Source organism: Plecotus auritus (assembly GCF_963455305.1).
Source record: "Plecotus auritus genome assembly, chromosome: 9".
Classification (NCBI taxonomy): Eukaryota; Metazoa; Chordata; class Mammalia; order Chiroptera; family Vespertilionidae; genus Plecotus; species Plecotus auritus.
Genome location: NC_137783.1, coordinates 96006614 through 96021324, shown reverse-complemented (window position 1 = coordinate 96021324; position 14711 = coordinate 96006614). Strand labels below are relative to the sequence as shown.

At 34.7% G+C, this 14711-nt stretch overlaps 1 protein-coding gene across 1 annotated transcript in view; it reads left to right on the top strand.

The window, feature by feature from the left end:
- The window catches only part of NAALAD2 (N-acetylated alpha-linked acidic dipeptidase 2), a 50709-nt gene extending 38548 nt beyond the window's left edge, over positions 1-12161 (top strand). Inside the window, exons 14-19 of the mRNA XM_080642695.1 lie at positions 473-564; positions 1680-1770; positions 3192-3456; positions 5637-5718; positions 5893-5985; positions 11836-12161. Of these exons, the coding sequence (XP_080498821.1) occupies positions 473-564; positions 1680-1770; positions 3192-3456; positions 5637-5718; positions 5893-5985; positions 11836-12025 (813 nt within the window). The 3' untranslated portion in view covers positions 12026-12161. The remainder of the gene's footprint in view (positions 1-472; positions 565-1679; positions 1771-3191; positions 3457-5636; positions 5719-5892; positions 5986-11835) is intronic.
- The last annotated feature ends 2550 nt before the right edge of the window (positions 12162-14711 follow it).

The window sequence follows — 14711 nt, the reverse complement described above, 5'->3', positions numbered from 1 at the left end:
AATCAGACTTTCTAAAATAACATTCCTCTTCACCCACCACCAGGGTTGGTGATAAAACTAAGGTTTATAGTGACAGTTTCAAGCTCAGCTTCATAACTTAATCTGTTGCCCAAGGACTCTGCAATTCTTCCCAGACAAAAACAATTTACTCTAAAGTAAATATTGTATCTAAATCCCTCCCCCAATACTTCCTACTAAAAGGAATCAAAATTGCCGAATGACATTTATTAAAAATATAAATCTCTATGTAAAAATGTACTAAAATAAGCAGGAAACTTTATCCTAGTTATTAGGCAAAATTACAATAGGCAGGAATCATAAACAAGAATTTGGGCTGGATATTTTTCTTACTTCCAAAAGCATATTTTTCTACATCAACATGCATATAGTTAGAAGTTGATGTTAACATGTGGTTTTATGTTGGCATAAATTTAGTTGCTTCTGCTTCTAATTCCCAGTATTTTCTTTCCAGATCTCCAGCCCCGATGATGGTTTTCAGGGTAAATCTCTTTATGAAAGCTGGTTGGAAAAGGACCCTTCATCTGAAAATACGAACCTTCCTAGGTAAATTACTTGTTTGTATATTTTCTACCAGAGGACAGATTATGAATTCCCCTTTGCCCCTTGTTTCCCCCAGGCATGCAATGCTCAGGTGCCTCATCAACAATTTGAGTCAAGACAATCCTACAGGATCCCTCTGTGCAGCCTTTTGCTGTGTTGATCAGCCAGAACAGCCAAGTCTCTTAACCCACAGTAGAGCAGAGGTCTAGTTTCACAAGATTTTAGTCAAAATTATTTTGCTACATTAGGCATTATTTTGCATTCTTATACAAAATTTCATTGAGATATATAATAAATACATTAACAATATAACTTCAAATGATAAAGAAGTTAAAAAACAAATGGATTGTTTCTAAATTTATTAATGGGCATTATCAATAACTACAAATTGTTAATCATACCTGTTAACCAACTTAGACTTTAAGTATTAATGTATTTCTTAGTTCATCTGTCATACAGCAGTTTTCCTGAATTCATTTTACATTTATTTTCTACTTCAATGCTATTTCTAAAAGCAGTAGATGATATAGCGGTTTATGGCTTCATTCCATATTCCAAATACATCTGTGAAAGTTTAAATGTGTTTCCATTATAAATGTTTCACATACTTAAATAGGAAAAAAACATTTAAAAGAAGTATATAGTTAGGTTCCTCATGCATATGTAATTTTATATTCTGTTCTATTATGATGATTTTTTCCATGTGATTACATTATATGTAATACATATATATGTGTATAGTGGTTTCTTAATTATATGCAAAGAAATATACTGTAATTAGACTTCCTCATTGTCATTTTCTGATCAGTCCACAATTCTCTGAAGGCAGAAACCGTATCTTGTTTTCCCCTCTAAACAAATACCTAAGTGCAGAAAATATGGAAGACAGCAGTCACTAGACTGGGGTCTTTGGTGGCACTGCCAAGCTCTGGTTGTGGTTCAATGCAGTTTAATCACACCAATATCCAGCAGATGGCACCAAAGTGTCTTAGGGTGGCATACCTTTTCCTAAATCCTATAAATTCCTTCTAATCTTGGGATGGGATTCACTGCCCCATCTATTTAACTTCATTTTTATTTATGCATTCTCTGTATGTATATTTATATTCTACATCTAGAATTAACAAGCTGGGATCTGGAAGCGATTTTGAAGCTTATTTTCAGAGACTTGGCATTGCTTCAGGCAGAGCCCGTTACACTAAGAATAGGGTAAGCTATTTTATTATTTTGGATACATAGTACCTCATACACATCCTTTTTATTAAGGATTCTGTCATTTTGCTGTTTGGTACAGGCACCGGGTGGACATGTGGCTTGTAAAGAATTTCAGAGATAGAGACAGACTGCATGTCCCTTTGCAAATGGATTAGATAGTAATTTGGGTGATTTTGTGATTTTCATTGCCAGAGTTATTCAGTGCAGTAGTAGTTGACCAATAATGTCAGGGACTTACCTAGTGATCAATATTTAGTAGTAGTTCACATCCTTTTCCTGACAGAGGCATTGTTGGAAAATCTCATGCTCCTAGTCTGGTAGGCTTTGATGTGCTTTTCCTGGAGAAAATGTGCCGGTGGAGAACATTTCTGTTACAATGAATGCGGCTAAGATTCTTTATTTTTACAGACCTCTCCACATTCCCATACTGCCTGTCATCTGCGTCCAAGCTCTTGAATAGGCAACAAAACAAGTTTCTTTTCATTTTTAACTTGATCTGGGTTTGCATGATTGCCATTCAAACACATTGATGATATGCAAGTACTTAGATATGCCAATATATAACATGTTTGCTTGCCTATGTTATAAATTATCATCACACTGAATCCTAGAGTGAAGAAAGGAAAGTATAGCTTTGCAAATTGGCAGGAGCTGAGTAGAGTAGATTTGTCAGATTTTAATAATTTTCAAATCATATCTGCAATATAACAGCTTGCTTGTATAGAATACAACTAAGAATGAAGTAGAATAACTCAAAATAAAGCCATACATTTGTATATTAATACTCATCACACTCATAAATGATGTTTTACCTCTTTCATAGCCCTTTCATTTTTATACTCTGTTATCATTCTGAACAATGTTACCTAGTTACTAAGCCAATGCATATTAAAAACAGAATACTAGACAGAAGGATATTGCTTTTAGTGATACTAAAAGCAGTGAAAATGCCAGCCTGATAGCAATGAAGATACATAAAAACTAAAGTTAAGAAAGATCTAAAAAATTAAAAAAATATATTTACACAGAATACCACCATGAGATGTTTTTATAATGGTAATACTTAAACAGGTTAAATGGCATTTGGTTATGCACTATTCGGGGAGACAGGGAAGGAGCTTAAATACGTCATCCTTCAGCTACATAGATACTTAACTGCCCAGAACCTTTCATTCCCAATTGTCAAGTGTACTCCTTTGCAACTTGAGTATGAACTCCTTAATCTTATCAGAAATACAATAAGGAGAATTTTCAAGTCGTAGTATTTTGAATGAAGATTACATGAATTATATAATGGTAACTTTTTTGTTTTTACTTCTTTGCAATAAAACTCGAGTGTCATATAGTTGTATTTTTTCTTCAATCAATTTGAATATGTAATGTTTGTACTTGGTCTCCCCCCACCCTTTCTTCAGAAAACAGATAAATACAGCAGCTACCCGGTATACCATACAATTTATGAGACGTTTGAATTGGTAGAAAATTTTTATGACCCTACATTTAAAAAACAGCTCTCTGTGGCTCAATTACGAGGGGCACTGGTTTATGAGCTTGCAGACTCTCAAATCATTCCTTTCAATATTCAAGACTATGCAAAAGCTTTGAAAAACTATGCAACAAGTATCTACAATTTATCCAAGAAACACGACCAACAATTGAAAGACCACAGAGTATCATTTGGTAAGAAATGACTGAGCAGGTATTCCATAATCTTTAAGTTAGAGGTTTAAGATATTTCATATCATCAATGTGTGCTATTTCATCCTAGAATTTATCCCTGCCTCACTTATTAGTGTGGCTTCTAGAAAAAAATTGAACATCTAGTAAAGACTGATTTAATTTGGTATCTGTAGGGTGAATCCATTTTGCTAAAGTTAGTGCTACAAATGTTAGGGTTTCCCTGTATTTCTGATTTTAAAATATTTTTACTGTTATAAGACTACTCTTTAGATGCAGTACACCATCACACAAATATTGGAAAGTAGAGAAAACCAATTCCAGTACATATGTAACTATTACTGCATATGTCTTTTAATGTTTGTCTTCATGGAGGATTTTTTTTTACAATTTTAAGCATTCTTTCCTTGTCCATCTGGCCATTTTGTGGTCGCTGGTCTACAAAACATGGATGAAATAGTGTAGTGTAGTAGCATTGGGTGTGGTTCATATCCTGGCTCTACTATTTATTCACTGTGTGACCTTGGGAAAGTTACGTGAGCCCTCCCTCTGTGTTGTCAATTTTCTTATGAGTGAAGTGGTAAAAAAATATACCATGTTTCCAACATTGCTGTGGAGATTCAGTTGTTTGACACAGAAACAATGGTGACTGACACTTAGTGCTCATAAATTGTTACCTATTATTACTGGTTTATTATTTTGAGTATATATTAGCATATAACGTAATTATCAAATTTGTACTGAATGCCTATTGTGTACCAAGTACTGTTATTTCCTGGACTATATATGGATGTTTAAGACAGTCATTGTCCTCAGAGCTTAAAGTCTCATGTGGGGAAGAAGTCAAAATGCAAGGGACAAGTTATTATACACAGAGAGTACTACTATAGGAGCATAAAGGTCAGTAATGACTTTTGAATATTACATAAGAATTAGTATTCTTCAGAAAGTTATGATGAGCAGCAAGTACTAAGATCTAGAAATAAACGAAGCAAAGACAATTTAGAAAACTGTGTTTAGTCATAAGAGACAAAATGTAGACATAGCAGGGTCTACAGCAAGATGGATATCCACAGGTCCATGGCTATCCAGCATCCAGTTCTCTACCTAAATGCCCTGATTTCCTCTTGGCAAATTACCTTTTATCAATTTGTATAAGTCAAATTGATAAGAGAAACCACACAGCTATAGTGGAAGGACTCTATAGACAAGGTTAATTGATTCACCTGTTTACCTTCTTAAGGACCTAGTCCGATCTATTAATATCTTCCTCCCCATGTATTACCAAATTTTCCATCTCATATTAGTGATTCTTTATCTTAAAAACACTTCCTTTCCTGATGTGCCCTACTTACTTCACAATCAACATTTTTTATTTAGTGCCAGGAAAAAAAAAAAAGTCCCTCAAATGTTTTAATGAAAGAATGATGGATGACCTACACTCCCCACCTCCAGTTCTTTACCTCCCGTTAACCAAACCACTGCACTGTCTTCAAGTTCCTACTATTGTAGTGAAATCGCTCTTGCCAAAGTTTCATTCACCTATGTTACTAAATCCCAGGAACACATTTCAGTTCTCATCTATCTTGATTTCTATGCTTCTTTTGAAATTTAAAATTACTTCTTTGACCCTCTTTGTCCTTAGTGCCCATAATATCTATCATTAGATTTATACATGGTTTAAAACAGCAATAAAAATTAAAGTTTATAGAATATCTAGGGCTAAATAAACCTGATTTTTTATATTGAATATACTTAAACTGAATGTACTATAGGTCTTCTAATAATATTGTTTCATTAGAACACAGATAAATGCCTGTGGACCTTAAGTCTAATTTTTATCAATTAGCCTATGGTAAAACTGGTTTCATTATATGTTGCCGTGTTTAAAGTTACAGAACCTATCAATGATGTTGAGGGCTTACTGTTCTTAGTAGCAGTGTGAATTATATATGGCCTGGATTCTTGAAAGTTATTTTCTTAAGAACCAATTTAGCCATTTTCTGACACTTTGTCACAATACTTTAAACAATTTCCATGGTTCTGCCAGAAGGCTCAGTATAAAAATGGCTTCAATATTATTCGGTCATCTCAACCTGGAATGGGAGGGCAGGAAAGCAAACCTCTGAAAGAGGAAGCCCTTGTACTTACTCATTTCCCTCTTGCTTTTCTACTTTGGAAAGATGCCTTATTTTCTGCTGTACAAAACTTCTCAGAGGCTGCTTCAGATTTCCACAGAAGACTTACAGAAGTGGATCTTAATAAGTAAGTTTCCAATGTAAAGTTTCCTTGCTGTTTTAAAAAGCAACCTAGTCACACACTTAAGCATTCAATGCTAAATCACTGCTACTCAAATTATGGGCAGCCTTATCCTTATTTAATATTTTTAAATATGGCTCCATGGTAAGAGTTGTAATGATCTGTTTATTATTCTCAAAGTCCCATGGCAGTGAGAATCGTGAATGACCAGTTGATGCTCCTGGAAAGAGCATTCATCGATCCCCTTGGTTTACCTGGGAGGAAGTTCTACAGGTAAGGAAGCAACAGGTGTTCCACTAAAGAATACTGCTTTCAACTATTTTCATCATGTGAGTGGAAGGTAAATACATGTATCGAGAGGAACATGAAAAGGTTTATGCAAAACAGTGTAACTTGTAATATCAGAAAAATTAATTTCATGTTTATTGCTCTGCTGTAGATGTAAATTATGATAGTTAAAAAAGAACTCTTCATAACAAAGTCATAGAATCTCATAACTCTTGGGGTTCAACATTCTGCATAAATCTTTTCTATAGGATCTCAGATATAGGCAAACCTCATTTTATTGAGCTTCACACATGTTGCCCTTTTGCTGGTAGAGGGTTTTGCCTTCAATTTGTAAAGAAGACTGCAAAGCTCTCTTTACTGTGGTGGTCTGGAATTGAACTTGCAAAATCTCCAAGGTGTGCCTGTATCTATTTTTTTAAAAAAATATATTTTATTGATTTTTTTACAGAGAGGAAAGGAGAGGGATAGAGAGTTAGAAACATCGATGAGAGAGAAACATCGATCAGCTGCCTCCTGCACACCCCCTGCTGGGGATGTGCCCGCAACCAAGGTACATGCCCTTGACCGGAATCGAACCTGGGACCCTTCAGTCCGCAGGCTGATGTTCTATCCACTGAGCCAAACCGGTTAGGGCAGTGTGTGCCTGTATCTAGACATCCAGCCGCTTTTTGAATCTTCCGGTGATGGGGTGCTTACTACCTCTTAAGGAAGTTTTTCCTGTAAATTTCCCCCCTTTGATTCTGTTCTCCAAAATCGAATAGAATAAATCTAGATCTATTTTTATTTAACATTTTAGGTTTTTGAAGATGGCTCTCATGTTTCCCCTGAAGGAATTGCCTCTTTTTTCTATCTAGAATTTTTGCTTATAAATAACTAAGAACAGGCAAAGGATTAAAATAATATATTGGCTATTTTATTGGTATCAAACATTTATGTTCATATTATTTATGATTTTATAAAAATAGTAGCCATTTACTGCCTCTCTGAGATAAATCCTCTATATACCTTAAATCTACAAGTTTACGGGGGGTGAAAGCAACTATAATCTCCATTTACCTCTGGGGCACCTGAAGCTTAAAGAAATAATTTGCCCAAGTTATACTTAGTATGTAGCAGAGCTAGACTTGAAAATGCTGTGTTTATTATTAGTTAGATGTTAATACTAATCCTAATATTTGTAAGAAAGGCAACATAGAGAACATGTACTAGTATGTTATTCAATGATAAACAGCCTTATAGTTTTCACCATCTTAATTGAGATGAAAACACCCTGGAAGCCACTTACATATGTGTAAGTGAACTAGAATATGGATTTTCTGATTCTAAATGATAGGTGCCATTTTTCCCTCTCCCTTTGCTTTGCTAAAGCTGGCGCTGCCATCTTTTCTCGTCTTACTGGCAGGTGCCATGTTTATGCTCTCCTGCTCTGGAGCTCCAAAGCACTAGTATCTCATGTCCTGGTTTTCATCACTGCTGCCCAGGGAACAGCCTGGAAGGTTTGGTTCTAGAGGTCACCAAGTTACTACACACCCGTCTTCCTGAGAAAGCAAATGGAGGTGCTCCCAGGGAATGGAAGCTGGTGGAAGCAATATTTGTGCTCTCCTCCTCTTCACTCCAGCATAGTGATTTCTCCCAGCAAGGAGGGTATACCCTTTGTCTGGCGCCACAATTTGTGTAGCTACTGCCCAGGGACAACTCTACCTTGCCTGGCTCTGGTGGCTAGTGGGGCTCATGCTGGCAGGTCCCACAGGACTGTAACCAATGGAGAAGGAGTTCTTAAACAGCTCCCACCCTCACTGCATAAGGCCCAGGAGTGCAGTCTTTCCGTGAAAGAGGCCTATAAACTTATCAATTACAGCCTGAGGGGTAGGTTTCTAATTAAACACACATCTAAGGGGTAACTGTAAACCATACCAGACATGCTCAATGGCTGGTGCTGTCTCTATGCTTTCCTTCCGTGCTCCAGAATCTCTTATGTGTCTCGTGCCCCATTTTTACACATGAAAAAAGTAGTAAAATATGACATCAAAAACATAATGGTGCAGTTGGTTTGAGTGTCATCCCATACACCAAAAGGTTGTGCATTTGATCCCTGGTCAGGCATGTATGGGAGGCAACTAACTGATCGATGTGTTTCTCTCTAAAAATCAAACATATCCTTGAATGAGGATAAAACAAAAACCATAAAATCTGTGTTTGGTGGGAGAGTAAGTACATTTTTGTAAGTATAAATTATCGTATGTTAGCCTCATGGCAGCCACAAAGCAAAACCTACAGTATATACACAGAAATCTAAGCATACCAATAAACAGTCATCAATCCACAAGAGAAGCAACAGAGAACTGTTAACAGCCAGCAAAACAATAGCAATGAGTGCATAACAATATTTACTTTAAATGTAAACTTTCCAATCAAAAGACCAAGTGGTGAAGAGTTTAAAAAGACTCACTTGAGAAGGACACACACAGACAGAAACTTATGGAAAAAGATACCCCATACATGTGGAAAACAAAAGAAAACAGAGTAGCTCTACTTATATCACCCAAGACAGACTTCAAGGGCATTATATAATAAGAGTCAATACATCAATAATAAATAACATCTCTCTCTCTCTCTCTCTCTCTCTCTCTCTCTCTATATATATATATATATATATATATATATATGTGTGTGTGTGTGTATATATATACATCTCTCTCTCTCTCTATATATATATATATATGTGTGTGTGTGTGTGTATATATATATATATACACACACTCAAAATAGGAGCAACTATATATATATATATTTAAAAACCATACTTACATGGATGGATAGGTTAACAGACAAAAATCAGCCTTAAGTGATTTATATAAAACATTCCATCCAAAAGCAACAGAAAACACATTTTTCTTAAGGATAGATGATATATATTAGGCCACAAAACAAGTTTAACACATTTAAAATCATATCAAGCAAATTTCCCAACCACAATGGTATGAAACTAGAAATCAATTACAAGAGAAAACTGGAAAGTTCACAAATAGGTGATTAAAAAACATGCTACTGAACAATTAATAGGCCAATCTAGAAATCAAAGAATACATACCAATCTTCTCAAATTCATTTTATGAATCCAGCACTACCCTGACACCAAAACATGACAAGGACATCAGAAGAAAAAAATTGGAGGCTAATATCCTTATGAACGTAGGTACAAAAATTCTCATGAAAATATTAGCAAATGAAATTCAAAAACACGTTTAAAGGATTATACACTATGATCAAATGGTATTTATTCCAGGGATGCCAGGATGGTTTACTATATGCAAATCAATGTGATATACCACATTAAAAGGATAAGTCATATCTCAATAGATGCAGAAAAAACATTTCACAAAATTCAACATTCATTTATGATAAAAAACTCTCAACATTATATATTTGATATTGAATATACTTAAATGGAATGTACACCTCCCAACTGCTCTCCCCTGCAGGTCTGGGTCTCCCCCGCACCCAACTGCCCTTCTCTGCAGGCCTGGTCGCCCCTAACTTCCCTCCTAATAAATGAGGCAGGGATAAATTCTAGGATGAAATAGCATACATAGCTACCATACACTGAGTGGTGAAAAGCTGAAAGCTTTTCAGGAATAAGACAAAGATGGCCATTCACGCCACTTTTATTCAACATACTATAGAAAACCCTGAAGACTACCAAAACCTGTTAAGACTAATAAATTTATTAACATTTCAGGGTAAAAAAAATCAATACTAGTATTCAAACAATGAACTATTATAAATGAAGAAAATCCAATTTATAGCTGCAATAAGCAGAATAAAACACTAGGAATAAATTTAAGAATGGAGGTAAAAGACCTGTACAATGAAAACTATAAAATATTGAAATTAAAGATGACTCAAAGAAATAGTTCATGCTCATGGATGGGGAGATTTGGCATCATTAAAATGTCCATATTTCCTAAAGCAATCTACAAAATGAATGCAATATTTATCAAAACCCCAATGACATTTTTTCACAGAAACAGAACAAAAAGTGCTCAACTTGTATGGAACAAAAGACCTGTGTAGCTAAAGCAATCCTAAGAAAAAAGAACAAAGACAGATGTGTCACACACCCTAATATCAAACCATACTACACAGATATAGCAATCAAAACAGAATGGCTTTGGCAAAAAAACACACAAATCAATGGAACAGAAATACATCAGACACAGATAATACCATATGATCTCTCTTACAGATACTGAATTAAAACAAAACCCCCCACACACAAACAAGCTCATAGATACAGAGAACAGACTGGTGGTTGTCAGAGGGTGGGGGATGTGCCATAAGGGTGAAGGTGGTCAAAAGTTACAAACTCCCAGTTACAAAATAAGTCATGGGAATGTAATGTACAGCATGATGACTGTAGTTAATAATACTGTATTGCATATTTGAAAGTTGCTAAGAGTAAATCTTTATACCTATGGGGCAAGTTTAGAGAACTTAGATAATTTGCCAAAGACCACAGAGGTATTAGATGCCAGGTCAATGACTCAAACAAGGTTTGATTCCTCTGTCAATGATATTTTTATTACACTTCACAATTCTCCAGAAGAGGGCAAGTGTACTGAGGAATATCTATGACCTGTATCTTTAATACCTCAACACGTATATATGTCACCATGTCAGTGCTTACAGTGTAGCACTTATACTCATTTTAGCAAGAGCGAGCCATTTGAAACCATAGCAAGATTTAAAAGCCAAGAGTGATAAAACCTGATGTACTTTTGGAAATCTAAGTAACCTTATAAATTTATCTTTGATCATTAACACTGACTTAATACAGCTCCATATTTTTTCATATAGTATTGTCTCATATAGTTTATTTATTTTTAAATATATTTTATTGATTTTTTACAGAGAGGAAGGGAGAGGGAGTTAGAAACATTGATGAGAGAGAAACATCGATCAGCTGCCTCCTGCACATCTCTTACTGGGGATGTGCCCACAACCAAGGTACATGCCCTTGACCGGAATCGAACCTGGGACCCTTCAGTCTGCAGGCTGACGCTCTATCCACTGAACCAAACCAGTTAGGGTTGTCTCATATAATTTAAACTGTAGGATTTTAATGTTGGGCAGAATTTCTGATAAAACTGTTTCATTAAATATGTAGCTTGAGTTACTGAGGAGATGAAGTTGGAAATCTACTGCAAAACTTTACTTCATATGAGAACTGTATCTTTGTGGGCAACCCATATATAACTGTTTTATCTTGGTAGAATGGACTTCATTATCCTTAACATCTATGATATTTTGGGAATAACAAGCTTCTTCAGTATGGCTTTTTAATGGCTGAAGAGCACAGGGAACAACTGTCATTCTTGTTGAAACTCTAAAATGGGCAACACAAAGATAAATTACCGTTTTCAATCTCCTCTCTCTCTCACCTAAATATACCCATAAAATAAATGTGTGTGTGTGTATATATATACATATATTTATATGTATATACCCATAAAACACACATTCTATCACTGTGGCAGTCTAGGCAATTAGACAACTAATGCATGTAACTTAAAGAACCTAGTTCCATTCCAACCATATGGGTTGGCAACATATGATTTACGAGACAGATCTTAGCTCCTTTGCTTAAAATTATACTGTTACATAAGTATCTCAAAAATCAATTATATGTCTTCATTTTGGAGTAATAGTGATTGCCAAGAGAGAAAGAATACTTAATGTGTAATCTAACAAACGGGAACAAATTTAAAAAGGCATGTAAGATATATTTGTATAGTTTTCAGCTCAACCTGTCTTATTTATTTTTTTTCCTAATAGGCACATCATCTTTGCTCCAAGTAGGCACAATAAATATGCTGGAGAATCATTTCCTGGGATCTATGATGCTATGTTTGATATTGAAAATAAAGCAGACCCACGTTCAGCCTGGACAGAAGTAAAGAAACACATTTCTATTGCAGCCTTTACAATTCAAGCAGCAGCAGAAACACTGAAAGAAGTGGTATAGTAAGGTCAGCCAAGTGGCCATCCATTAAAAGTATTACTGGAAGTCTGAAGATAAAATCTGTTTCTTTTATCATCTTTCTTTTCATATTTGATTTTAGACTTCCACCTTGTTTATCTGCAAAGTGTGTTCTGGTTCTTTAAAAATGCGTAACTTCATCATGTGTGTTATTAACAAAACAAAACAAAACAAAACAAAAACTCCGCTCATGTGGCAGAAAGAGACAAAATAACTGAAAATTCCCTAAAATAAAATATGACAAGGAACTTGAAATCTCAGACATTCTGGTAGAAATTTAAAATGGTATAACCACTTTGGAAAAACAGTTTTGTCAGTTTCTTATAAAGTTAAGCATATACTTACTTTATGACTCCAAAATTCTACTTCTAGGTATTTACTAAAGAGAAAAAGTGAATATACTTTAAATAGCTTCACCTCTACTGAATAATAAGTGTGATAGGTTAAAAAAAAAATAGTTGCCACAAATCTTCATATTTTGACTCCTATAAATAAAACTATATCAGCACCAGTGACCCAGAATTATGGGTAAATTGACTAAAGTTTGAACAAGCTTGTTCAATTAGCCAAAAAGAGTTGAAAATAAAAATTTAAAAAGCCTTTATAGGCAGGCACGCTAACTACAATAAGAAGTGACCATTCAAAGTTTGACTGCAAGAGAAACATCCCCTGGTACCTTTGCTTGCTAACCAACAAAACAATAAAACGTGGGAGTACTTAGTTTAGGGGCAAACATTTCCTAAATATCTCAATATTACTAGAGGGTATGTCACTGATTTCCCACAATAACAAACAATGGGATTCAGCAAAAGCAGTTCTGAAAACAAAGTTAAAAATGATAAATGCATTTATTAAGAAATCAAAGATCTCAACAATCTAATTTTATATCTCAAGGAACGAGAAAAAATAACATTAATTTCAAAGTTAGCCGAAGGAAGGAAATAATAAAGATCAGAGTGGAAATGAATGAAATAGGAATCAGAAAATATATATATATACAAAGGATCAATGAAACAAAGCTGATTCATTGAAAAAAGTTGATGAGTCTCTAGCAAGACTGAAAATTAGAAATGAAAAAAGACACTACAATTGAGTCTACAGAAATATATAGGACCATAAGACTTATGAAAAATTATATGCTAATTAGATAACCTAGAAAAGATGGATAAAATTCTAGAAACACAACCTAGCAATACTGAATCCCCAAAAATAGAAAAACTGAACAGCCTACAAATGGGCAGAGATTGAATCAGCAATCAAAAAAGCCTCCCACCACAGAAAACTCCAGGAGAGATGGCTTCACTGGTTAAGTCTACCAAACATGCAAAGAATTAATACTAATCCTTCTCAAACTCTTCAAAAAATTTGAGGAAATACTTCCAAACTTATTAAGGCCAGCACTGAGAATATCATAAGAAAACTATAGATAAATATCCCTGATGGATAACGATATAAGAATTCTCAACAAAATATCAGCAAACCAAATTCATGAATAAAAAGGATTATACACTATGACCAAATGGGATCTACCCCTGCAATGCAAAATGGTTCTACATATGCAAATCAATAAATGTAACACGTTATATTAGTAAAATGAAGGATAAACATCATATATCCGAATAGATGCAAGAAAAGAGCATTTGACAAAATGTAACATTTTTTAAATGATTAAAACCCTCAGGAAATTGCATATGGAAGAAACACCTCAACATAATAAAGGCCAAAAATGACAAACCCAGAGCTAACATAACACTTAATGGAGAAAAAAGGCTTTTTCTCTAAGATCAGGAACAGGACAAGGATGCCCACTCCCACTACCTTGATTCAATATAGCATTGGAAGTGCTAGCTACAGCAGTTAGGCAATACAATGAAATAAAAGGCATCTAATAGAAAAGGAAGAAGTAAACCTGTCTTTATTTGTATATGATAAGGTTTTAAACACAGATTATTTCAAACAACCAAAAGACTGTTGAAAATAATTTTAGTAAAAATTATTACTAAATACAAAATCAACATAGAGAAATTAGTTTCATTTCGATACACTAAAGATGAAACATCTGAAAAAGAAATAAAACGATCCTATTCACAACATCAAAAAACAATAAAATACTTAGGTCTAAACTCAACCAAGAAAGTGAAAAATCTTTATAACGAAAACTACGTAACTTTGCTGAAAGAAATCAAAGACACAAAAAAATGCAAAGATATCCCATGCTTACGGAGTGGAAGAAGGATGCTATAATGTCATACAACCCAAAGGCATCTACATATTCGATGGAATCCCCATCAAAATACCAATGGCATTCCTCACCAAATAGGAAAAAAAAAATTGTTAAATTTGTATGGAACTACAAAAGACCCCAAATAGCCAAACCAATCCTGAGAAATTACGAAGCTGGAGTTACCACACTTTGTGTGTGACAAAGCTACAGCAATAAAAACAGTATGGTACTAGCAAGACAAATGTAATAAGTTCAGAATTAATCCCTGCTTATATGGTCAACTAATATTTGACAAAGGACCCAAGAGTGTCCCATGGGGAAAGAGTACTCTGGGAAAATTGTACTGGGAAAACTGAATAAACTCATGCAGAGCAATGAAATCGGATCCTTATCTTACACCACACACAAAAATTCAAAATTAAAGACTTAAACATAAGACCTGATACT